Here is a 27,986-nt window from a genome sequence, read left to right as displayed (position 1 = left end):
TGTTTTTTTTTCATTTTTCTGAAGCTGGAAACAGGGAGAGACAGTCAGACAGACTCCCGCATGCGCCCGACCGGGATCCACCCGGCACGCCCACCAGGGGCGGTGCTCTGCCCCCCAGGGGGCGATGCTCTGCCCATCCTGGGCGTCGCCATATTGCGACCAGAGCCACTCTAGCGCCTGAGGCAGAGGCCACAGAGCCATGCCCAGCGCCCGGGCCATCTTTGCTCCAATGGAGCCTTGGCTGCGGGAGGGGAAGAGGGAGACAGAGAGGAAAGCGCGGCGGAGGGGTGGAGAAGCAAATGGGCGCTTCTCCTATGTGCCCTGGCCGGGAATCGAACCCGGGTCCTCCGCACGCTAGGCCGACGCTCTACCGCTGAGCCAACCGGCCAGGGCTGGTTGGCTCATTAATAGAGCTTGGGCCTGGCATGTGGATGTTCCAGGCTGGATTTTGGTCAGGGCACACAGGAGAGAAGTGACCATCTGCTTCTCCACCCTCCCTCCCCCTTCTCTCTCTTTCTCTCTCTCTTTTCCCCTTCTGCAGCCATGGTTCAGTTGGTTCCAGCAAGTTGGCTTCAGGCTCTGAGGATGGCTCTGTAACCTCTGCCTTAGGTGATAAAAATAACTTGATTGCTGAGCAACGGAACAACAGCCCCTGATGGGCAAAGCATCACCCCATAGGGGGCTTGCTAGATGGATCCTGGTCAAGGAACATGTCTTTCTGCCTCCCTTGCTCTCAATTAATAAAAAGTAAAAATAAATAAATAAATAAATAATAAATATAATAAAATAGCAACTCTCTCCCCCCTTGTCTCTTTACATTTAGCAGTAGTAATTAACTTATGCTAGTTCTTGGATACTTTACCACTCATTGTTAGTTCTTTCAATCCTTCCCACATTTTTGTATATGTTTCTTTCATTACAGTCTATTCACCTTCATCTTTGCATAGGCCATCTATTTCATACAAGGACTCTTAATGATACACTTGGCTTCATGAGATGACTAGGGTTTGAATGGTGACTATATCAGTGGATACTTCAATGGACAAATGATGAAGGACTATTTCCCTGCCTGAAAGGCATCACTTAGGTCTACTGATCTATGGCCATTCCCTAAGGATGGGGAATAGGATTCCAACTAATGATAAAATTAGAGTTTTCTGAATGCCTGTTCAAGAGCTCAGATATGGATTTGGTTCATTTAAATTAAATAATAAAACATGCTTTTCTTCTCGATCCAACTTTATGGGAGAGGAGGTTTATATATAATGCACACCTGTTTTATAGAATCATCTATGCTTTGAAGTGTCAATAAGTAGAAAATTGCTCTTAAATCTACAGTTTATTTATGCTATTTGCATTCTCAATCTTTTTTTTTTTTTGCAGTTAAATTGTTGCTATCTGACAATAGCGAATTAAAGGCTCTGAAATAAATATACTTCCATCTGTTTTTTCTTGTGGTATTAATAGTATTTTTATTACAAAGTAAGTTATATTATGTCTTAATTATTGATTCTCACTTTCTTGGATAAAAATGATAAAAATGAAGGTATGCTTTTAAAATACTTTTCTTATAAGATCTTCTTTCTTATTAGTATTTCTATCTCTGATTTTTAAGTGAACTGATTTTATTGCCATTTAATTTATAATAAGCCTTTTACTTTTAGTCATTGACATTTCTTTTTAAAAAAATTATTGATTTTTAGAGAGAGGAAAGATAGAGAAAAGGTGGGAGGAGCAGGAAGCATTAACTCGTAGCAGTTGCTTCCATATGTGCCCTGACCAGGCAAGCCCAGGATTTTGAACTGGCGACCTCAGCGTTCTAGGTTGATGCTTTAATCCACTGCACCGCCACTGGTCAGGCAGTCATTGGCATTTTATTCAGAACTATGTTCAAACCCTGACCATGGCTTCCCATGATTTTGGCCTTCCCAGCCCCACTATGCTACCCCTCTGATCCTCTTTACTATTTTTTCTGCACTCAGTCCTAGCCACCTACTGATTCCTACTTCCAAGTGTTTTTTGCTTGTTTGTTTTTCCTTCTCAAGTTCTTTCTATCCCTCTGCATGGACCACTTTCCTATAGATAATTCCTTGGATAATTTCCTCACTTCCTTTAGTCTCTACCCATGTGACAATTTAACCAAGAGGTATTCCCACACCTCCTATTCTGTTTTTGCTTCATTCTATTAGTTAAAACTCTATATATTATATATGTTTAATGTCCCTTGGTATGTGACTGTCAACTCCATGACATCATGGGTTGTGTTTGTTCTGATTGATGACTGCAGTATTTCTACCACCTAGAATATAACCTGATATGTAGTATCCACTCAATAAATAATGTGCTGAAGGTAAATACATTACTATTATTTTGTTTAATGTATGGTACTCAAAATCTCCAATCAGCCCTGGCCGGTTGGCTCAGTGGTAGAGCGTCAGCCTAGCGTGCAGGAGTCCCGGGTTCGATTCCTGGCCAGGGCACACAGGAGAAGCGCCCATCTGCTTCTCCACCCCTCACCCTCTCCTTCCTCTCTGTCTCTCTCTTCCCCTCCCGCAGCCGAGGCTCCATTGGAGCAAAAGTTGGCCCGGGCACTGAGGATGGCTCTGTGGCCTCTGCCTCAGGCGCTAGAGTGGCTCTGGTCGCTACATGGCGACGCCCAGGATGGGCAGAGCATCGCCCCCTGGTGGGCATGCCGGGTGGATCCCGGTCGGGCGCATGCAGGAGTCTGTCTGACTGGCTCCCTGTTTCCAACTTCAGAAAAATACAAAAAAAAAAAAAATCTCCAATCAATGCCTCTTATAGTTCATTCAAATTTGAAAATTCATGATTTTTAAAACAAAATTTGAAATACTCTCAGCTACTCTTAATTTAATATGCTGATTTATTTATATGCTGCCCCAGGCTCATTTATCCATCTGATATAGCACACCCACATCCATCTGCAGGGAAAAAAATTCTGCTCTTGAACATTCTCTTTGATTAAATTATGTGTTTCTTCTTTATGGTAATAATCAGAGACTACTAAGCATGTCCCTTTAAATATTTTTCATTTCTTTTGTAATTTCTTTTATTATAAAATGATGGAGAAGAATGAAATGCTAAATTTACCTTTGAACATTTGTATTCTATGTCTTCTGGCCTGGAGCTAATTCAGGTAAAGGTTATTTCACTCAGGATTTTCGTTTCCACTTGAAAATGTTTTACTTGAGAACATAGAAAACTCAGTTTTATGTTTTTCCCCATTAAGACCCTCCTCAAATGGGAACACTGTAGAAATTGTTCTTGAAGAGGTTCTTCTCATCCTATTTAGAGGCACATTTGGCCAGGGGAAGGTCTCTGCCTACTAAAAGAATGGGAGGTTCTCAAGGTTTTCTGTTTTCAGTTAGAAATATGACCTTCTGAGAGAAGATCCATAAATTGCATTAATCATATTCTAATTTTATATATTTTCTCATCACAAGTCATAAAACAATTTCATGCGAAAATAGAGGATCTGTGGTGAGATTGGTAAATCAGCCACCATTTGGCATTTGAGAAGTTGTCAGGTCAGGTTTCTTTACCTTCATAAGTTCCTCTTTTTAAAACTTTGAGTAACAAAACTGTTTGTTGCCAGGATTTCTTTTGGTCTTATGTTGAAAACTGTGAAATTAATAATTATAACATATGTAAGAAATCTACAAATTCATAATCAATAATCAGTATGGGAAAATATGCTTATTAAACAGTCTATGGCTATATTAATCCACTATTTTATAGGAGATCTTACAGACTATTTTTAATGTGACATTTTCTTGGTGAGAACACTATCAAATATATCTGATAATTCTTTAAATTTTCTGCTGTTTCCTTTGATTAGATATTTTTGAAGAAATATGGGAAATTGATCTAAATGATTAATTGATCTAAAAAGATCTTTGTGCAGAAACAATATCTTTAAACAATTTTTTAAATTTACATGAAATTGATCTTTTAAAATACTGGACTAATAATGAGACAGCCTATAGACTCTTGTATTCTGTCTGCAGAAAATTTAAAATGATGGATATCATCACTTCATAAAATAATAAAATTATGTAATATTTCTGTAGTTTTCATAGGCTAAATATGACAATTAACTATAAATTCAGAAAATCAACTAAATGCTGCATAGCCATCCCTTCCATTTTCCATTTGATGTCCTCTCTGCCCTGTATGAGCTGAACTTTTGGGGGAGTATACATCATTAAAAATCTATCACTGAGCCCTGGCCGGTTGGCTCAGTGGTAGAGTGTCGGCCTGGTGTGCAGGGGACCCGGGTTCGATTCCCGGCCAGGGCACACAGGAGAAGCACCCATTTGCTTCTCCACCCTTCACCCTCTCCTTCCTCTTTGTCTCTCTCTTCCCCTCCCGCAGCGAGGCTCCATTGGAGCAAAGATGGCCCGGGCGCTGGGGATGGCTCCTTGGCCTCTACCCCAGGCGCTGGAGTGGCTCTGGTCGCAACAGAGCGACGCCCCGGAGGGGCAGAGCATCGCCCCCTGATGGGCAGAGCGGCGCCCCTGGTGGGCGTGCCGGGTGGATACCGGTCAGGCGCATGGGGGAATCTGTCTGACTGTCTCTCTCCGTTTCCAGCTTCAGGAAAAAAAAAAATCTATCACTAATTATGGATCTTTTATGAGTGTGTGATCAATTTATTTGGATTTATCTTTGAAAAAGAGATGTAATATAATTAGGAAGCTACTCAAAGTGCCTGATAAATGGTTGATTAGAAAGATGGCATGGCCCTGGCGGGATAGCTCAGTTGGTTGGAACATTGTTCTAAAGCACAGAGGTGCCAATTCGATCCCCATTCAGGGCACATACAGGAACAGGTTGATGTTCCTGTCTCTCTTTCTTGTTCCTTTCCTCTCTCACTAAAATCAATACATTAAAAAAAAATTTTTTTTAAAGAAGGATTATAGAAAGTCAGTAAGGAATGAGAACCGTGTCTAATGCCATGACGAAAGGGTGGAATTTAAAAGTCACCCTGAAGAAACTAAAACTCCTTTCATTTCCACACTTATTTAGGTATGATTGTTGACTTCTTATAATACCATACATATACTTACATATAAATTAAATCAAACATAGGAATAAAAAACAAATTTGCAGTTTTTACCATGAGTAGAAATAGTAATATTTTCTGTGTAATGTTAATAATTGGATGTTCTGTTTAGTATGTGTTGGCTGAATTCAAACAAACTTCATCATCAATCACCATGTTTGAATACACTTTATACATAGAAAATAATATTCAGCCTAGTAAAAGCCATTTGTTGTGCAGAACACTGTTAAAAGGAATTGAATTTGCCACAGGACTTATTTGGTCCACAAAACATGTCTCCATTGACTAAAATCAGAAAACAGAATGGAGTTCCCTTTCAGGCCTGGGTCACACCCTCCCCCACCCTTGATAGCAGCATGCTTTTACTTCCTGAATTACATTAGCCACAAGCAGAAGCACATGAACTAGAACATGTGATCTTAATAATAACTGCTTTGATTTATAAGAGAACGTGAGATGCTTTCTCTGAATCTGGGGCCAAAGCCCTCACTCAAATATTAAGCCTGCTATCGCATGGTATCCAGACTCCATCCAGGTCTCCACTTACATTATTTTTCTGCAAGACCTGCAGTGCCTTGTTGACATTGTTCAGGGCATGAACTCTTGTGGATCCTTTTTCTTTTGGCTGAAAACAAAATGAAACAATGTTTACTGCCCAGAAGAGAGATCACAATCTACTAAAAACAGAACAATTTATACATTTCACTTTTTTTTTTAAGTGAGTGGAGGGCAGATAGAGAGACAGACTCCTGCATGTGCCCCAACTGGGATCCACCCAGCAACCCCTGTCTGGCACAAATGCTCTGCCCATCTGGGGCCATGCTCACAACCAAGCTATTTTTAGTACCTGAGGCAGAGGCTCCATGGAGCCATCCTCAGTGCCTGGGGCCAAAGTGCTCAAATCAGTCGAGCCATGGCTGCAGGAAGAGAAGAAAGAGAAAGAGAGAGAATGGGGAAGGGAAGGAAGGAGAAGCAGATGGTCGCCTCTACTGTATGCCCGGACTGGGAATTGAACCCAGGCCTTCCACATGCCAGGTCTATGCTCTATCACTGAGCCGACTGGCCAAAGCCTACATTTCATTTCTAAATGTGAATATTTTGAATGAACACAGGCTGTGAGGCATTAATATGATGAGCTGAAGGGCTTTGGGGTACTTGTACTTGTCATAGGACTTTCTTAGCATGAATCAACCACTCACCAAGAAAAATTGTAGCATTTTTTTTTTCACAAGAGCTATTTTAATTGTAATCTCTCATTCTACAGCCCAGTTGGGGATAACTGCATGATCACCAATAGACATAACAGCATGCATAAGGATGTTTTCTAGTAAAATAGATTAAGTGAGTTAATTTCTACACTATTTAAGAAAAAGTTTAAAAGAAATTTCAGCCTAGCAAAATTCTATAATGTAACATAAGGTAAAAGAAAACTATTTCTGTGACTATAATCTTAATTCTCTTAGTCACTAAAGCTTAAACCTCAATCATATTTGGTTTTATAACTCTCACTCTCTACCCCATAAGTCATATCTTGTCCTGTAATTTTTAAACTAACATTTGTGTAGTTCATTACAATATATGGATTAAGTCATTTATTCAGTTGAGGATTTTAGAAATTCTACTGTTATGATGCCTGCTGTATTTACTCCTAAAATGAAGTCTACCCTATTACTAAATTTTTAAGTGCACAGTGTCATATCATTAACTGCAGGCACTATGTTATACAGCAGATCTTTAGGATTTATCCATCTTGCATGCCTGATACTTTATACCTGTTAAACAGCAACCCTATTTTTCCATATCTCATGTTAAATGTTCTTACACAATAAAAAATAAATTAAACTTAAAAGTCCTATGTATAAAAGCCTTTAGAAATACATTCAATAACAGTGATAATAAATACTGAAAGCAAATACTTATTAATTGACATAAAGTGTGTTAATAAAAAATTTCACCTCCTTGTTCTCCATATGACAGACTATGCAAAAACAAATATAATAGTGTGAGATTGTTTCATTCAGAAATAAGTCCTGTATTGCTAGTTAATTCCATAACTGGTAAATCAGTGAATTTTACCAGAACTCATAAAATTATATTGAGTTTGTGGTCTGAAATTCTCCTAAGGCTAATGTGAACTTTCTTATAAATAAGTCACATACCAGTTTTTGCTCTGTCAGGCCTTCGAGAAGGTCTAGGAGACGTCTCCCATCCTGCAGGTCACTGAAGAGGTTCTCTATGTGCTGCTTTCCAAACTGAAATAAAAATACACCCAATTAAGCAAAACATACTTCCAGTGATCCATTTCTGTGAGTAGGCCTCTGAAAATTAAAACTATATTTAAGAATATTTACCATATCTAATTCTTAATCTGCCAATGGTGAGAGATGAAAAGAGAACTTCCAAGAAAAGAACAAAAAACAATATATCATTCTTATGTTATATCTATTTTTAAAAGTTTTTTAATAGTCTGACCAGGTGGTGGCACAGTGGATAGAGTGTTAACCTGGGACACTGAGGTCCCAGGTTCAAAACCCCAGGTTGCCAGCTTGAATTCAGGTTCATTTAGCTTGAAAATGGGTTTATCAGCTTGAGCGCGGGATCATCGGCTTGAGCATGGGATCATAGACATGACCCTATGGTCGCTGGCTTGAGCCCAAAGGTCACTGGCTTAAAGCACAAGGTCACTGGCTTGAGCAGGGGATCACTGGCTCAGCTGTAGCCCCCCAGTCAAGGCACATATGAGAAAGCAATCAATGAACTAAAGTGAGTGGATGCTTTTCTTTCTGTCCCTCTCTTGCTAAAAAAAAAAGTTTTTAATAACAAGTTGGAGATTTGTAGCTTAATGGATCTAATTAACTGAACTTTTTCAATGTTGATTCTATGAAAGAGAGAAAAACATGTTTAAAATAAACAAAGACTGTGTATAGGTGCATAAAATTTAACTCTTTTATATACTTGGAAATATAATACATAATCATAGAAAATTTACCATCCTTCACCCATAAAACAAGCTTTCTCTGTATACACTTTTCACATACTGCCTCAAAATGTCCCATTCTCATATTGGACGGCTCAAATTTTAGAAAAATCTGATTTCAACTGTGTTGAAATAGGCCAGCAAAAGTTTTCTTTATCATTTTTTTCAATTCTTTATTTGGGAATTATACTGAGGAAAAATAATAAACACTAATAACAGCAACATTTTTGAAGTAAGTACTCATGAAAAACACTCCACTGAATTAGTGGATCTTATCATCTTTGTGCTATTTCTGCAAGGTCAGCATTAATCTAATCATCATATAGATGAGAAAAAGAGGTCAAACATGTGGTCCTGTGTCATAAAACCAGAAGGTGGTAAAGCCAAGATTTTGACCCAGATCTGTTTAACTCCTGGGGTCCTTGTTCTTTCTCTTGCTGTTTCCTTGGCCATTTCTCCTTTTATTTCATTATCATTCTATTACTTTATTTCTTCTGACATGTCTCCAAATATTTTCTTTTTCTGATTTAAAGCCTACAATAACTTTTTAAAATTTATTGATTGATTTTAGTGAGAGAGGAAGGGAGAAAGAGAAAGCCAGAAACATCGATCTGTTATTATTGTATGTGCCCTAATTAGGGATTGAACCTGCAACCTTTGGGTATCCTGACGATGCTCTAACTAACTGAGCTATCTGGCCAGGGCAAGCCGACAATCCCTTTATATGAACTCATTCACATATCATTCATCACCCAAGTTATCTGGGAAGCCCTAATTTATCAGTGACAGATATTTATTGAGCACCATTAAACCCGAGCTAGGTGCTGGAGCATATCCTAGCTAATCAGGTGTACACGACACCAGCCCTGTGGAACTTCATGTCCAGCAGAAAAAAAACAAATAATCCTAAAAGATAATACTACCCAGAAGCAGTAAAAAGGACCCAGGAGCACATAACTGTGGGAACTCCCATCGTCTGGGCATGCAGAACTACATACCACAAATGCCAGATGATGAGTCTAACATTAGCCTTTGGGTGATTGGGCTCTTCTTATCCACTCCCTCAATAATATACAAACACTGAGTTTCACACAGGTCAAGAAAATCAAGAAGAGTCCTGGTTTCCAGGCAAAAGACGCCCCTGAAGGCTTCCAAGATTGAAAACATAGGATTCACGTTGTCCCTATAGCCAGGTAGCCATGTCAATGACAAGTTGTTTCAATGATTAAATGCTTCATTTAATGGGAACACTGACCCTGCAAAAGTCCATCAGCCCCTCTCTGCTCAGCTTTGGGAATTGAGCTACCTGCGTGCTTTGACAAAGATAACTAGCAGTTATTCTTGTGGAATTTGACTCAAATAGCTCTGCTTAAAAGTACACAGTAAAAAGAAAACAACAGAAAACACTAACTTGCTTGCCTGTTTTTTAGAAGCACGTAATATACAAGTAAATCTTAAAACAACAGTACCATTTTCATGAAACTTTTTTTTTTTTTTTTTTTTTTTTGGTATTTTTCTGAAGCTGTAAACGGGGAGAGACAGACTCCCGCATGCGCCCGACCGGGATCCACCCGGCACGCCCACCAGGGGCGACGTTCTGCCCACCAGGGAGCGATGCTCTGCCCCTCCGGGGCGTCGCTCTGCCGCGACCAGAGCCACTCTAGCGCCTGGGGCAGAGGCCAAGGAGCCATCCCTAGCGCCTGGGCCATCTTTGCTCCAGTGGAGCCTTGGCTGCGGGAGGGGAAGAGAGAGACAGAGAGGAAGGAGGGGGTGGGGTGGAGAAGCAAATGGGCGCTTCTATGTGCCCTGGCCAGGAATCGAACCTGGGTCCCCCGCACGCCAGGCCAACGCTCTACCGCTGAGCCAACCAGCCAGGGTTCATGAAACTTTAATGAAAGATTTTTTTACTAATAAGTAAAGAAAATGAATGAATGAACACTTTATAATAATTCTGTCTAGAACTTCGTATATAACCGGTAAGAACTAGGCATTTGGGGAGTAATATTAAAGTTTTATTTTCAAAGTGGCTGACGTTCAACAATGCCTTGAAAATGCTGTTTTGGGTTTTTTGTTTGTTGTGGTGGTGGGGGGGTTTTGGTTTTTTTTTTTTACTTTTTTCAGGAGCAAAATTTTACAGATGCATTTGAGCAGTGCATGACTTCTAAACTTATTGACAAAAAGAATATTGTACACCGAAATGTGTCAAGTTTTGAAAAAAATAAAATACAGGTAGCTGACAGAGATACTTGTTCTTATTAAAAATATATGTCTAGATAGATAGATAGATAGATAGATAGATAGATAGATAATAAAATCTGTCAAACCAGAAAGGATGTAGGTATCAAAATGTTCATTCAAGAAGAAAAGCAGAGACAGGGAGTAGATAAATCTTAGGGTGTAAAATAAAGCATGACCCTCTAGCGTCCAAGGTATGAGGACTAGAAAGTGTACGCTTTTAAGGCAAGGAGTCCAGAAAAAGGCTCACAAGGTAAATAGGATCTTGCTTTGATCCAAACATACAAACACAGACCAGGGTATTTTATAATTCTCCCTTTTTTTAATTAAAAAAAAAATTCTAGAGAGAGAGAGAGACAGACAGACAGGAACAGAGATGAGGAGCTTCAACTCATAGTTGTGGTACCCTAGTTGTTCACTGATTGCTTTCTCATATGTGCCTTGACCGAGGGACTACAGCAGAGCGAGTGACCCTTTGCTTAAGCCAGCAACCTTGTGCTTCAAGCCAGCAACCTTTGGGTTCAAACCAGTGACCATGGGGTCATGTCTATGATCCCACGCTCAAGCCAGTGACCCCATGCTCAAGCTGGTGAGCTCATGCTCAAGCCAGCAACCTTGGAGTTTCAAACATGGGTTCTCGGCATCCCAGGTTGATGCTTTATCCACTGTGCCACTGCCTGGTCAGGCTATAATTATCCTTTTTAAACCAGAATCAAACAAAATGGAGAGGGAGTGATAGATTGTAGGCCAGTCAGAAGTCTCCAGGCACATCTAGTTGGGGGCACCTAAAAAGCAGTGAGGTGACACAGAAAAAGACAGTTTCTGGTATGATAGGTAACTCTCAAAACTCACAGCCTGGGCAGGCAGTGGCACAGTGGATAGAGTGTCGGACTGGGATGTGGAGGACCCAGGTTTGAGACCCTGAGGTAGCCAGCTTGAGCACGGGCTCATGTGGTTTGAGCAGAGCTCACCAGCTTGGACCCAAGGTCGCTGACTTGAGCAAGGGGTTTACTCGGTCTGCTGAAGGCCCGCGGTCAAGGCACATATGAGAAAGCAGTCAATGAACAACTAAGGTGTCGCAACAAAAAACTAATGATTGATGCTTCTCATCTCTCTCCAGTCCTGTCTGTCTGTCCCTATCTATCCCTCTCTCTGTCTTTCTCTCTGTCTTTGTAAAAAAACAAAAAACAAAAAAAACCCTCACAGAATCAATGTTATATTAAAGTATCACAACTGAAATCCAATTTCTGTTTGTTATATCCACCACATTCTCTAATAGAGTGCTTCTCAGAATGTTCCACCCAAGCATTCTTTCAGCAGATGAGATTGAATGAATTTATCCAGTACAGCAGTACAAATTATACAGTAACTACAGGTTCCAAACTTCTATGAAAGCATGTGTTCTTCTTTTAAATTTTTATTTATTGATTTTTAGAACGAGGAGAGAGACAAAGGGAATGGGGAGGAACAGGAAGCATCAACTTGTAGTAGTTGCTTCCCATATTTACCTTAACTGGGCAAGCCCAGGATTTTGACCCGGGGACCTCAGCACTCCAGATTGAATGCTTTACCCACCTTGCCACCACAGGTCAGGCTGACAGTATATGTTTTATGTTAAGAATTCATGGAGATTTTGCCTTCTTCTCTTAATGCATGTTTGTTTTAACTGAAAAGTAAATTTGGCCCTGGCTGATTGTCTCAGTGGTAGAGCGTTGGCCCAGCTTGTGGATGTCCTGGGTTTGATCCCTAGTCAAGGTACACAGGAGAAGCAGCTAGTATCTGCTTAGCCACCCCTCCCCATCTCCCTTTTCTCTTTCTATCTCTCTCTTCTCCCGCAGCTATGGCTAGAATGGTTCAAGTAAGTTGGCCCTGGGCACTAAGGATGGCTCCATGGCCTTGCCTCAGGTGCTAAAAATATCTCGGTTGCTGAGCAACAGAGCAATAGCCTCAGATGGGCAGATCATCCCCCAGTAGGGAGCTTGCCTGGTGGATCCTGATCAGGTTGCATGCGGGAGTCTGTCTCTCTGCCTCCCTTCTTCTCACTTAAGAAAATTTCTTTAAAAATAAAAAGGAAGTAATTTCAAGTATTTTTGAATGAAATTTCTCTTCCAGTGCTCTTCCTGAAATTAGTGATGTTCAAATGACCTATACACAATTTAGCCTATAACTTCATGGATGTTCAGGTGCTCAGTCTTATTCTTCCTATAGAATGAATATCCCAGGAAAAGCAAACATCTCATTTCTCTTGGCTGGTTTTCAGTTCTTTTCCTAGAGTCAGCTCCCCATTCTGCAGCGTTCTATATACGATGTGGAAAAGGAGACATGTTTCAAAGGCAGAAATAGCCTACATTTGAACTTAGGAGGCCTATTTATTAGCTACACTATCTCAGGCAAGTGACTTAGGCTTTCTGAGGCACAATTTACTCTTAGGTAAAATGGGGATTGAAATAATACCACTTCAGAGCCCTCCTCTGAGGTTTAAATAAAACAGTATAGGTTTGTTGCATAGACTTGGCAAATAGTAGGCACTCAATAAATATAGGATGGTTTTTACGTTTTATTATTCTATTATTTCTTGCCTTCTCTTTCTTTTGCCAAAATTGAGCTGTAAATAGAATTAGGGTGCATTATCGAATCTGCTAGAAAGTGCAGGACTTGCTTCCAATATGTTCTGTTTCCTCACAGTTCAATACCCCTGCAGGAGTGCAAATCATGGAGGGAAGATGTCACTCCCTGTTCAATTATTGATACTGGAAAGACAGATGGCACAGGGGACATACTCAGAAGCTTCAAGTGCTTTTTCTTGCTCTTTTGATTATATTTAATTAATCCCCTTTTGTTTCCCCTTTTCATCTTCTATACCTATCATGTCTTTTTCTTGCAAGTGACATTTTATGTCATACAAAGTATTATTTTCTTAAAAGTCCTGTTTTTTATGGCTTTCTTTTCAAGTCTATGAACATTATTTTGTAAAATATATAAAACACTAAATTGTCTTTGGGCCATATAATCGTCTTGCTCTCTGTTTTCAACCCTTTTCATGACAAATCTTTTGTTAAAAAGTAATCTTTTGGCCCTGAGCAGTTGGCTCAGCGGTAGAGCGTCGGCCAAGCCTGTGGAAGTTCTAGGTTCGATTCCCAGTCAGGGCACACAGGAGAAGCACCCATCTGCTTCTCCACCCATCCTCCTCTCCTTCCTCTCTGTCTCTCTCTTCCCCTCCCTTAGCCAAGGCTCCATTGGAGCAAAGTTGGCCCGGGCGCTGGGGATGGCTCCATGGCTTTAGCCTCAGGTGCTAGAATGGCTCTGGTTACAACAGAGCAATGCCCCAGCTGGGCAGAGCATCACTCCCTGGTGGGCATGCCGGGTGGATCTTGGTCCAGAGCATGTGGGAGTCTGTCTTTCCGCCTCCCCGCTTCTCACTTTAGAAATATACAAAAAAAAAGTGAACTTTTGATAATACTCAGCAGTTTTCTGCATTCACTTATATATTGTTTTCTTCCTTGCAAACCTAAGTAACAAGATGAAAGGACCATAAAATGAAACTATAATCATTCCAGATCATTGTCAGTATGATATAAAAAAATACAGAATTTCTTTATATCTGTATACAGGCACTATTCAAAAAGCATTCAGACAGGTTGATTGGTAAGTGGCATACACTAAGTGAGAGAAATAGAGAAAGAAACAGAAATGCATTTCTGAAATAGTTAAACAGCTTCTGACTCTTCAGAGTGATGTCAATCTTTGAACCTGAAAATATGGAGAGATTACTAATACAATGTGCTAACAGAAGGAAGAGAGCACAGGAATAATTTAGCATAGCCTTCTGGTTACACAAAGTTCAGGCTCTGCACATCTCTGTTGCTTAGGAAATCAAGAGAATCCTTTGTAATTACAAATCTTTACATACTAGAAACACCCAAAGTACCAGAAACACTCAAAAGGAGTATAAAATTGATTCAAAGCCTACTGGTGAATACTGCTCCCATAAAAATAATGCAATCCATTGTAATATAAAGAGGCAGTTTTTATAAATGAGTTTTTAAAGTATGGGTTGTAAAAAGAATTAATTTTATTTTGTAAGGCAATGTATTTAAGATATTAAGGAAAGTACACATATCTGAAGTGTTAACGGAATGAATTTTCACAAGCTGAACACAGGCATGTTATGCATACGAGACAGAGAAACACAATATGACTAGCATCCTAGGAACTTTCTCATACCCTCTTCTGTGCGCTCCCCTTCAAAGATGACTACCATACTGACTTTTAGTACCGTACAGTGGTTTTGTGTGAAAGGAGTCTCTTAGAAAAACAGAATAATAATGCTGGTTTAGTATTTCATTTCAAGAAATTAATGACTGAAAAACATCAGGTTTGAGCAGAGAGAATTTGAAGGGAAAGGTTGCATTGATGCAGTAAGTTTATGCAGTAAATAAAAATATTTTCTCTGTACCCAGAATGAATTGGTTCAAATCCCTGCTCTAACATAGTTCAGCTGTGTGATATTGAGCAAGTAACTTAACCTCTCTGTGCCTTATGTTTTTCATTTACAAAATGAAGACCTGCTATTACCTAACTTGTGGTGAGGCTGAGAAGATTAAGTACACTTAGAATGCAACTTCATTTAAAATTCATTCAATGAATGTTAGCTATCATAAATGTATTACAAATTTTTAATGCAAATATCCCATATTTTTCACAGTTCTCCTTGTAACTTTTGTCCCAGAATAAGTACTTGTACGGGGATTATATGGATTAATAAATATAAGGTGTCTATCATGTTACCTGGCATAGAAAATGCTCCATAAACCCTAATTATATTCTCTCCTTCCTTTTAAATGGCATCACCTGGAGGTGAAGAGATTCTCTCGTTTGAGAGAGTCCATTGTCCTAGTAGGACTTGGGTAACATGAAGAGAGTTTAACAAGTGACAATTTACAAAGATGAGGGCAGGAGATAAAAAAATCAGCAAAGCCCTGGCCGGTTTGATCAGTGGATAGAGCATCGACCCAGTGTGTGGATGTCCCAGGTTTGATCCCTGGTCAGGACACACAAGAGAAGTGACCATCTGTTTCTCTTCCTTTCCCCCCCCCTCCTCTTCCCCTCCTGCATCCAGTGGCTCAATTGGTCCACACATCAGCCTCAAGGGCTGAAGACAGCTTGGTTGATTCTAGCATCAGCCCCAGATGAGGTTGCCAGTGGATCCTAGTCAAGGCACATGCAGGAGTCTGTCACTCTAACTCCCCTCCCCTTACTGGAAGGAAGGAAGGAAGGAAGGAAGGAAGGAAGGAAGGAAGGAAGGAAGGAAGGAAGGAAGGAAGGAAGGAAGGAAGGAAGGAAGGAAGGGAAAAGAGAAAGAAAAAGGAAAGAAAGAATAAAAGAAAAAAGAAAGAAAAAGAAACCAACAGAACAGGTAATAGAGAAGTGCCATTATCACTCCCAGATTCATAGGGATGAGGAGAAAGATAGCGGTGGTTACTGGCCCTTGAATAAAAGAAGAGCTCAGAGGGTTAACAGATAGGAGTTTTGATATTCAGGGGATGAATGCAGTAAATAAATGCTCTGGTCTTTCTTTCCTCCCTCCCTCAGACCTCCTGTAAATGCTCCCATTAGCCAAATCTAACTGAAAGCCAGAAGGCAAGGAAGTCTTCTGCTATCATCCACAGAGTTCAGGCTCTCAAGAAAGGCAGGTAGTGGACCCAGAGGGATAAACCAAAACATTCAACACCCTAGACAGGAAAACAAATTCCCTGTGATCCAAGGGATCAAGGCCAGGGATGTCTGTGTCAGGAAATAAATGAAGGCTCAAGAGCTCTTTCCCCAGCCTCCTCTGTTATTTCTACCTCTGGTAATGTCATTTCAGAGAGCCAAATGGATCATTGGGGCACTTTCTCTTTTATAATAGGATATCAAAGTACTGGAATGTTTTGTGGGCTTTAACAGATGAAATTTAACATATATTATTCTTTATTCTTTAGCATCAAATACTTTATAGAGATTTTTATATACCAAGAACAGAACTAACATCTAGGCTACAAAGATAATTAAAAAAAAATCCAAGTTATCCTTCAGAGCTAAGAAATGTTCAAGTGCTAAATTAGGTAATGTAATAGTTTTACAACCTCTCCAGATTAAAATGTTATTTGGCACTAACTCTTTATAAAACAATCACCCAATGTGTACGTTATACTATTAAGTACAGAGGAAAAGATTCCACCAGATTGCAAATTAGAAATTTCAACAGGAGCCCCAATAATAGTTAATGGAAATCAAGTTATTATCTGTAAAAGGGCTATTATAAACCCAAAAGTGAAGTGTGCTTAACCGAAAGTCAGCATGGTTTCTTGTTTGATCAGGTCTATCTCTAACATGCTTTGTAATAAAACTGAATTCTTCAGTTAGTCCTGAGTTTTCTCATCTGTAAATTAAATAGGTCAGTACAAATTCAATCACCAGGTATTCTGAAACAAATTAAATTACGGTAAGTAATTTTTTAGCTTGTATTTCTAGAGCCCCAGTCCAGGCACATATGAGAAGCAATCAATGGGTGCACAACTAAGTGGAATAAGTTAAGGCTTTTCTCTCTCTCTCCCTTCCTCTCTCTTTCTCTCTCTCTCTCTCTCAAAAAAAAAATATATATATATATATAAATGGAAACATACAAACCATTACTGTGACTAATTTGTTTATACCACATATAATTATCCCCTATAAATTTAAAATTCTGAAAATTAACTTCAATTTTTCTATTGAATCACATACGTATAAGATTTAAGGTTGAGATAGGCAGTGATGGAAACAGAGGTTGAGTATATTCAATCCCAACAGTTAGTGTTTGTGACAGATAAAGCACCGTATATGAATTGTAAGACAAAGCACTTTGTTTCAAAGCATGTAAATAACACTCTGATTTTTCAAAAAGGAAAAATAAAATACTAGAGAAATGCCTCAGATGCCTGACCAGGCAGTGGAGCAGTGGACAGAGTGTCAAACTGGGATATTTTGAACTTCGTGGATTAGTCTGCGGGCCGCACAAAATTGTTCGGCAGGCCGCGAGTTTGAGACCCCTGCCCTAAAGTCTCTGGCTTGAACATAGGGTCCCTAGCTTGAGTGTGTGATCACAGACATGACCCCATGGTCACTGGCTGGAAGCCCAAGGTCACTGGCTTGAGGAAGGGGTCACAGGCTCGGCTGGAACCTCCTCCCCCTCAACCCCCATCAACGCACTTATGAAAGAGTAAACAATGAATAACTAAAATGCAGCAACTATGAGTTGATGCTTCTCATCTCTCTATCTCTCTCCCTTCCTGTCTGTCTCTTCTCTGTCTGTCTCCTTCACACACACACACACACACACACACACACACACACACACACACAAAAGAATGCCAAAGATTAGCACTTAGCTCCTGGAAAAATGCAGAGGGAGAAAGGACTATTTGGATGTCTTCTGATCTAGTATGAGGAGACCTTATTGCCAAAGCACATATGAAGATACCCTTAATTAATATATGTACATTTTATTTCTAAAATTAACATTCTGATATTTTCTCAGTTAGGCTGCAGTGCAATCCTTTGTGGACAATTATGTGACAATACACAGCTTCTTTCTAGTACTTCCCTACTCCTATCCAGTAGAAAGTCAGCTTTGGACTATTCATTCTGTCTTCTTTCATGGCTCTGAGGAGGATTTGCTTTTTGGCAGCACCAAATCAAGGGAACAGGAAACTCAGAGACAGGATAGAAGTCACTTGGAAAAGAATATTTAAATAAGAGCTTCTGTCCCCCCACTATACCTCTATTTCCTTTTAATAGTTTGAGCCATGTGAAACTTCTAATTCTGTAGTCAAATATGGTTGAATATTGGCAATTTCATATGATTCAACCTCATATATTTTAGAAGCCAGGAGTAATTGAGTGTTTAGTTTACATCGGCCACCAAGTCTGTGCATTCTACAAGGATCATTCTAATTAACCCTCACCACAATGAATTAAAATAATTCTCATTTTACTGATGATAAAATTGAGGCACAGAGAAGACAAGTAACTTGACTAAGTTCACGCAGCAATAAAACTTAGGCAGTCTATTTCCAGATTTCTTATTCTATACTTTGTAACTGCTGTTTGAACTGGAGTCCTTTTACCATAACACCATTCAGGGTCAATATTACATAAGTTTTACTTCTGCATTTTGAAAATCTCTTTTAATAAAATAAGGATAATTTGAGTAATTGTTTCTTTTCTTTCCCCTGAGAATTCTGAAGGTCAGATCCAGTTATATAGTCTGCAAACAAAATTGCTTCTAATTTTAAGTTGACTTAGTAATTGAAGGATAACACCACTGTGATAATTCTACATATGTACATTAGGAAAATCTGCAATGTCCTAAAATTCTATCATTACATCACTGTGTTTGGAAAGTCTATGAACTCTTTCAAGGGTCCAGTATGGCAGGCAGTGAAAACCTCAATAAATCTAGTAAGTATTGCTCTAGAGACCAAAACACATTTTTAAAATGAAGATTTTACCTTAAGCTTTATGGAAAAAGCTTACTTTTTAATGTTAATTAAATTAAAAGACAAAGGCAATATCTCATACCAAAAACTTGGAAGGCTATAAATCAAACTATAACAAATATAATCCATGGAAAATACACTCATACATGCCAGTTACTTATTGGAAAATCTTCCATGGAAGGTGCACGTTAAAGAATATAGCATCTTGCCCTGGCCGGTTGGCTCAGCGGTAGAGCGTTGGCCTGGAGTGTGGGGGACCCGGGTTCGATTCCCGGCCAGGGCACATAGGAGAAGTGCCCATTTGCTTCTCCACCCCGCCCCCCTCCTTCCTCTCTGTCTCTCTCTTCCCCTCCCGCAGCCAAGGCTCCATTGGAGCAAAGATGGCCCGGGCGCTGGGGATGGCTCCTTGGCCTCTGCCCCAGGCGCTAGAGTGGCTCTGGTCGGGGCAGAGCGATGCCCCAGAGGGGCAGAGCATCGCCCCCTGGTGGGCAGAGCATCACCCCTGGTGGGCGTGCCGGGTGGATCCCGGTCTGGCGCATGCGAGAGTCTGTCTGACTGTGTCTCCCTGTTTCCAGCTTCAGAAAAATAAAAAAATAAAAAAAAAAAAAGGAAAGAATATAGCATCTGGGGTCGAGCATGGGCCAGCCATATGGATGGATATACTAGGTTAAATTCCTGGTCAAGACACACAGGAGAAGTGACCATCTGCTTCTCCACCCCTCCCCCTCCCCTCCTCTCTCTCACTCTCTCTCTTCTCCTCCCACAGACATGGCTCAATTGATTTGAGTGCATTGACCCTGGGTGCTGAGGATGGCTCTGTGGAGCTTCTACCTCAGTAGCTAAAACTAGCTCCGTTATGAGCATGGCAACAGATTGGAGTTGCCATGTGGATCCCAGTTGGGGCACATGCTGGAGTATCTCTCTGTCTCCCCTCCTCTTACTTGGAAAAAAAAAGAAAAAAAAAAACATAATATAGCATCTGGGGCCAAACAGGCCTGTATTTAATTGCAGTTCTAACTTTTCCCAACTGTATGAACTTGGATAAATTATTTAGTAATTTATTTGTTTTTCTTATATGCCAAAGGAAGGGGTTAGTTAAATTATTCAACTAACTTTTTTTTTCAGATTTTATTTATTGATTTTTAGAGAGAGGAGAGAGGGGGGGGGGATAAAGTTGGTAGAAAGTGGCAAGCATCAATTCCTCGTAGTAGTTGCTTCCTGTATGTGACTACCAGGGTTTTGAACAGGTGATCTGAGCACTCAAGGACAATGCTTTATCCACTGCACCACCATAGGTCAGGCTATTCAACTAACTTTAATGGATATTATTCCAATGCTTTAGATTGTGCCAGGCTCTGGGAATAATTGGGAAGCTAAAAGATAAAAAAAGATATTGCCATTGTTTTTACAGCCTTAGTCACAGTCTAGGAAAAAAGGGACACATTTAAGCCAGTGTAATTAGAGCACTGTGTTATAATTTTGAAAATAATGATGGTATAAGTGTGGTGTTGGCACAAATGAAAGAAGGGTCACCTTCACTTGAGAGAGAAACAGAAGCAGAAATCCTTGAACTGCATTTCCAAGGTTGATTAGAAATCAACAGCTCTATGTGGGAAGAAAAGGAGATGCCAGGCAGAAGGGCACTTCAGATGCTGAAAATCGGATAAATTAACTTCCATGAATTAGTCAAGAAGCTGTAAGAGTCTGACCAGCGGTGGCACAGTATATAGAGCATCAGCCCGGGACTCTGAGAACCCAGGTTCAAAACCCCAGGTCACTAGCTTGAGATCAGGCTCACCAGCTTGAGTGTGGGGTCACCAATTTAAGCTTGGGATCACAGACATGATCCCCTGGTCGCTGGCTTGAGCAAGGGGTCATTGGCTCAGCTGGAGCCCACCCTAGTCAAGACACATATGAGAAAGCAATCAGTGAACAACTAAGGAGCCACAACTCTGAGTTGATGTTTCTCATCTCTCTCCTTCCTGTCTGACTGTCCCTGTCTCTCTCTCTCGTGTATGCATGCGCACATACACATGCACGCTTACAAAAAGAAACTGTGATAAATAGGCTCTTGGAGGACAGGGTACATGGAGGTATGGGAGATGATGAGACTTGAGATGAGTGAGACACCATTATAAAGAGAACTAGGTTTGCCACCTGAAGGCACTTGGGCAAATACCAAATGGTCTTGTTTTCATTCTTTTGAACATAGTATCTAATTTTGAATTTTTTACCATATACTTCATATTAATATTTAGGCAGATTTTTTTTTTTAGATTTTATAATTTTTTTTTTTTTGTATTTCTCTGAAGCTGGAAACGAAGAGAGACAGTCAGACAGACTCCCGCATGCGCCCAACCGGGATCCACCCGGCATGCCCACCAGGGGGCGATGCTCTGCCCACCAGGGGGCGATGCTCTGCCCCTCCGGGGCGTCACTCTGCCGCGACCAGAGCCACTCTAGCGCCTGGGGCAGAGGCCAAGGAGCCATCCCCAGCGCCCGGGCCATCTTTGCTCCAATGGAGCCTTGGCTGCGGGAGGGGAAGAGAGAGACAGAGAGGAAGGAGAGGGGGAGGGGTGGAGAAGCAGATGGGCGCTTCTCCTGTGTGCCCTGGCCGGGAATCGAACCCGGGACTCCCGCACACCAGGCCGACACTCTACCACTGAGCCAACCGGCCAGGGCCTAGATAGATGTTTTAAGGTAGTTGACTAATATTGGCATTGTTTAGAAGCTTTTCAAGTCTCAAGAATTTGAAAGAACTATTCTTACTTGTCTGGACATATTACTTGGAAAGCAGCAACCATCCTAAATTGTCAATATGAGCTCCTTAAAATTCTAGGTAGGTATATACCTTTCCATCTGAACCTATTTTTGTGAAAGCAGAAGTCAACATCTATGATAAGTAAAACACAAAACTGGAACATTTCATTTTTTCCTGAAGCCATGCCTTTTACAATGGGACTTTGCTGTTCCTCTCATGAGGAGGTAGTGTCTTTTAGCCATTGCCTTGCTTTGCCCAATAGAATGCAGAGGAAATGATGGTGTTCCACTACCAATGCAGGACTTACAAGGGCTTAACACCTTTGCTTTCTTGTTCATGCCTCTACCTGTACCAAATGAACATGCCAAAACCAGACAGCTGAGAGGTCAGACATATGAAGCAAAACTGAGTTGTCCCAGTAGTCTCAGATAAGGTCATTCTAGACTGGAATGAATGTGTAATCAACAGCTAGATGTGAAAAGAGGAGGAGAATCAAATCAGAGGGTAAGGATCACATGCTAAGAATAAGGTACCTAGTTAACCCACAGTTAACTAGAGACACGTGAATAATCCCAGCAGAGAGTTGAAGAACTTCCTGGTAATTTCTGAAGATTTGAAAAAATAATAAATGGTTGTTGATTTCACCTAATGAGTTTCAAGTTATCTTGTTACACAGCAGTAGCTAACTGATACATGTCTGTATATAAATGTTTGTTTCTACACAGAACAAAGATGTCTGAAAAATTAAACTGTGTCATAAGGATGGATAAATTATTCATGAAATATTTTAAAAAGACCCTTTTGAATTTTTGTAAAAAATATCTTCAAGATAGAAAATATTATTTTTCTGCTGAAATTGAATATGGGTAAAAGGTTATGTTACTAGATATTCAACTCAATAAATTATCTGAAAAAAAAAGCACAGTCAATATACTCTACATAGTTCAATTCAATCTTGCAAAGAAAACAAACTAACAAATTCCTTTTATTTTTAATTCTCAGCTTTCTGGCATAATAAAAATCATTATAGTGTCAATATTAAAAGATTTCTAAAGCTATGTTTCTAAAATGTGATTTCTTAACTCTTCTGTGATAGTTATATATTTTAAATACAACAAAGATTATATTTCTTGCTCAACAAATTCATTTGACATTCACTTGGATCTTAATGAGAAGTTAAAAAAAAGAAAAGCTAGACTCTTTTGTCTCTTATTTGCTAGATTTTTTTACTATGTTTTCACTTTAGATAAAAATTCCTGTTTACCTAGTTTTCTTCATTATAAGCTCTAATTTCCAGTGGTTATTCATTCAGACATTTTCAAAACAAAAATAGTGACTCAAAAAGAATTCTCCGTGAAATAAACTGTCATGTTTAGTTAGCATTTCTAGAATACTACATTTTTAAATAAATTAAGATGAATAACAAGCCAAGAGAAGTAGTTAGGTTTGACATTATTTTCCTCACAAAGCTCAAGAAAAATATTATAAATCATCTTGTATATTAATTAGAAAATCATAATCGGCAGCTGTTTATTTAAAAAAATAGGACAAAATACTTTAATAACTCTCTGAATACAGGTTTTTACCAGGACTTTTCTATTATTACATAATTTAACCGTAAAGTGTGCCTAATTCAATAATTCTTTATCAACACCAAACATTTGCTAATTGTTAAATATTTCTGTGCCAAATATTTCATTTGATGAAAACAGCAATTTCCCCAAAGTATTATTAAGGGAAAGGAAATTAAAATTATCTTGTCTTATAAATATAATAATTACCCAATTAAAAAAAATACCAAATACTTTCCAATTTTTAAAAAGTTGGTGCTCAGTCAGCTGGTTGAATGACCAATATATTGGCCTCTTAAATTTAAATATTACTGAGCAATCTTTTATTGAATTTAGACTGTAAGATTTGAGTAGGAGGCTTAACCATACCAGGTTAAATATAAAATAAAAATTAAAATGGATATAAATAGTCATTTTAATTGCTTGCTTTTAAAAAGAGTTTCTTCTGATTTGTGATAGTAATCTCCAACTATGGTCCCTTAAGGGTTCAAAGTCATGTTTATCTTAGACTTTACTATCAGGGCTAAAAGGTAAAATGTATCTGTGTCTAAATCAATGAGGGTAGAAAAGAAGGCTTTCAAATCTAGCAACTTTGGTGGTTTGCAAATTATAGTCAACCCTCTATAGGATAAATACTTGTTCAACTGGTATATAACACGCAACACCTGCCAATCATCATGAAGCACTGGGAATTACCCTGACTACCTTACTTTATGGAAAATACTCAGCATGGTATGATTGTTTTAAAAACAAGGATTTAGAAGCAAATTGTTCAAAAACCTATTCTTTAATATTTCCATTTCCTATTTTATCCTTAATAAATTCTGTGGGCAATCCATGAGGAAATAGATCAACAAGAATTGACTCATTAATGCATGTATGGAAAAAATAATACAGAATACTAAATATTAATCTGTTTTAATTCACAAAACAAGCATTATCCTGTATAGTAACACTTTAGTTACTACCTACAACCTCCTTATAACCCAAACTTAACTCCTTAGATGTACTTAAAAATATACATGATCATTAAAATGGACTTTGCTTTCCTCAATACATTCTTTAGTGACTAAAACCAGTTTGACCACAAATTAATCTTTAAAAACCAACTGTCATTAAAATGGGAAAAACAGCCATGGTAAAGTGCTACACACTTCTTGCATTTTTATGCATGATGCATCATGAACTGGTTGAAGAAGAATAATAACAGTTTTAAAGCTCCAAGGATAAATACTTGTTCAACCGGTATATAACACAAAACACATGCCAATAACAATGAGAATGAAAAACAAAAACCAAATTGATGCAGAAACATAATATCCACACTTCTCCCAAACCTAGTGGCAGTCATAAATGGCACAGCTTGTCAAAAGCTAACATGCACACCTGGGATGACACAGTACATGACCACATTGAACAAAAGTGCCAGTAGGAACCAGAATCTATTCAATAATGAATTCCAATCCCAGTGTTTTTTGGGTGTTGTTTGTTTGCTTGCCTACTTGTTCAATGTTTTGAAGATTCTTCATATCATATCTTATCATTATTAAAATGTCTTTGGCCTTGTTTCCTTGTTCTAAGATTTAATCCTAGCCCTGTATATAACCACCCTACCCCAATCTGCAATGTTTTTCCATATTTTTATTGCCTTCCAGCTTTTTGTGTGTGTGTGTGAGAGAGTTAGAGAGAGGGATAAACCAGGACAGACAGACAGGAAGGGAGAGAGATGAGAAGCACCAGCTCATAGTTGTGGCACCTTAGTTGCTTATTGATTGCTTTCTCATATGTGCCTTGACAGTGGCGGGGGGGGGGGGGACTCCAGCCAAGTAAATGACTTGTTGCTCAAGCCAGTGACTTTGGGCTTAAGCCAGTGACCTTTGGGCTCGAGCCAATGATCATATCTATGATCCCATGCTCAAGCCTGAGACCTCAGGGTTTCAAACCTGGGTCCTCAGCATCCCAGGTTGATGCTATATCCACTGCATCACCACCTGGTCAGGCTAACTTGGTTAATTTTACCTTTCTCTCTCACAATTAGTCCAACTCCTAACTCTTTGCTCAGTGTCTTTTGAAACCCTAAAGTATTTAGAACAGTTGCTTTTATGCCCTCAATTTTGGCTACTCCATCACAAGCTCTCTTTAATTAGATATTAATTTTTATCTTCATGTTTACCTACAATCATAACAAGTTAAAGACTTGCGTCTCCCCCCACCCCGCCCCGGTATGGTTTGAATGTCTGTGTGGCTCCAGATTTCATATACTGAAATCCTAAATCCTAATGCTCAAGGTGATGGTACCAGGAGGCACGGCCTTTGGGAGGTGCTCAAATCATGGCTGTGGAGCCCCCATGAATGGGATTAGCATCACTGTAGAGGGGCCCTCCGAGAGCTTCCCAGCCCCTTACAATATGTAAAGATACAACAAGAAATTGGCACTCTGCGACCTGGAAGAAGACTTTAACCAAAACCTAACCATGCTGGCAGCCTGATCTTGGACTTGCAACTTTCAGAACCACAAGAAACAGATTTCCGCTGTTTATAAGCCACCCATTCTCTGGTACATATACCACACGGAACCTGTTGCCAGTGTCTCCATGTATTGCTTATACTTATCACTATCTGAAAAGGACTATGACCATTAACATCTACATCTAGTTAATTAATGCATCAAAAAACAATCTAATTTATTGGTCTACCACAAATTTATTTAAAATTTTGATAATGGTATTCTAATGCAATTGATTTTCTTTGTAACTTTATGTATTTCATATCACATATTTTAAGAGAATATTTTAAGAAGAGGCATACACGGGTCACTAGATTTCTTAAGGTATCACGGCAAGAAGGGTTTATAAATCACTTCAGATCCTTCTCACCTTTGTGTATTTTCTCAGGTTTTTGGTGACAAAGAACAAATGAGCCTTTGTATTAAGAGTGTTAAAATGGGCGTTATAGGGTAACTCTGTTTTATGTAATTTTTCTTCAGCTTCTTAAGATCACTTCAAGAAGTTTTGTCAAACAATCAAAATCTGGTTCCTGTAAAGGAAAAGCCATTTACTGTGGTAGAAATGCTATGTGAAATACTTGAAGTGGTATATTACTTTGTAAATCGAGAACAAATGTAATCCAAAGGCCTTAAAAGTGATTGCTATAAAAATTGCTAATGCATATACCCACCAGGTGTTGCACTCTAAATTTGAAAGCACAGAACTTCAAAGTTGAAAAAAAAAATCCTGCCCTAGAGCCTCCTTTAGTGATACTGTAGAAAGAGAGCTAAGGGAAGGACCGAGCCAGTCAGCCTGCATTCAAATCTTAGTCTGGAACGGAGTAGGGAGGTCAATGTGGGAGATGGATGTGGGAGTCTCTCTACTTACTAACACTATAAACTTGAAAAGTCAAATAACGTTATTGATCCTCAATTTGTCCATCTGAAAAATGGGGATACATGTACATACCTCACAAGGTTGGGCACTGTCTGTACTCAAAATGCCCACTATTCTTGGTGCTGTTAATATTATTAAATTGTATTTAGTTATGCTTGAGAAGGAGGTGTCGCAGTTGATAGAGCATCTACCTGGGATGCTGAGGACCCCAAGGTCCACTGCTTGAGCACAGGCTCATCCAGTTTGAGTGTGGGCTCACTAGCTTGAGTGCGGGGTCTCTGGCTTGAGTGCAGGATCATAGACATGACTCCATAGTCACTGGCTTGAGCCCAAAGGTCGCTGGCTTGAGCAAGGGGTCACTGGCTCACCTGGAGCCCCCCAGTCAAGGCACATATGAGAAAGCAATCAATGAACAACTAAGGTGCTACCACAAAGAGATGATGCTTCTCATCTCTCTCCCTTCCTGTCTGTCCCTATCTGTCCCTCTCTCTGCCTCTCTGCCTCTCTCTCTGTCACAAAAAAAGAAGAAGCAGCAATATGGAAATATTTCAAATAACAGTTTTATTGGTTTTTTGTCAGGTATTATTTAATAATTTTTCAATAATATTTTAAAACTTTCTTATAATATAGTTTTGTGTACCTCTTTTATTCTTATTTAAGTATTAAATGTATAAGATAATAAACTACCTTTCGGTATATCTTATTTTGTACTTAAAATGGTCATTAGGGCATAGAACCAGTTGTTAAGTTATTTGATTCCCAGCACTGGATGGATGGATGGATGGATAGGTGAATTCACGGGTTCACTGACATTGTTTTTTAAGAATTAATCAACATCATCAAAAAATCAAATGGCCTTTTCTCAGTCCCTTATTTAATATCTGTTAATCACTCTATTTGACCAACATACCAGTTCTTGAAAACCATGTCCATTTTTGCTGTTCCTGGGACTACATACCTTTTCGATTTCCTGCTACTTTCCTGAACACCTCCATGTAGGATTCTCTTCATCTGCCCATATTTTCAATGTAAACTTTTCTCAACACTTGACTCTGGGCCCCTTTTTCTCTTAATTATGTGCAATATCCTTTGGCTATCTCCTCTGCCCAAAGGACTTCAACTCCATCTGGATGACTCCAAATTCATTATCTTTAATCTTGGCGTCTTGCCTGTGTTACTGTCTCAGTACTGTACCTATCATTGATCTCCCTTCTCAGATCTAGCCATACATTTGCCAGAGATCGTTGGAAACCTGTACTTTTACATCCCATTAACCAGGGGTCCCCAAACTACGGCCCACGGGCCACATGCGGCCCCCTGAGGCCATTTATCCGGCCCCCGCCGCACTTCCGGAAGGGGCACCTCTTTCATTGGTGGTCAGTGAGAGGAGCATAGTTCCCATGGAAATACCAGTCAGTTTGTTGATTTAAATTTACTTGTTCTTTATTTTAAATATTGTA

The 27,986-nt window shown here is 39.5% G+C and overlaps 1 protein-coding gene across 4 annotated transcripts in view; it reads right to left on the bottom strand.

Annotated features, from left to right (window-relative positions):
- The window catches only part of DMD (dystrophin), a 2,360,554-nt gene that overhangs the window by 1,903,084 nt on the left and 429,484 nt on the right, over positions 1–27,986 (bottom strand). For all 4 annotated transcript variants that reach the window (XM_066250305.1, XM_066250306.1, XM_066250308.1 and 1 more), the window contains exons 3-4: positions 7,240–7,332; positions 5,628–5,705 (exon numbers count right to left, since the gene is read on the bottom strand). In XM_066250305.1, the coding sequence (XP_066106402.1) occupies positions 5,628–5,705; positions 7,240–7,332 (171 nt within the window). The remainder of the gene's footprint in view (positions 1–5,627; positions 5,706–7,239; positions 7,333–27,986) is intronic.

Source organism: Saccopteryx bilineata, chromosome X (genome assembly GCF_036850765.1).
Source record: "Saccopteryx bilineata isolate mSacBil1 chromosome X, mSacBil1_pri_phased_curated, whole genome shotgun sequence".
NCBI classification, from domain to species: domain Eukaryota; kingdom Metazoa; phylum Chordata; class Mammalia; order Chiroptera; family Emballonuridae; genus Saccopteryx; species Saccopteryx bilineata.
Note: the sequence above shows the minus strand (reverse complement) of the source record. Positions and strands in the feature narration are given on the sequence as shown.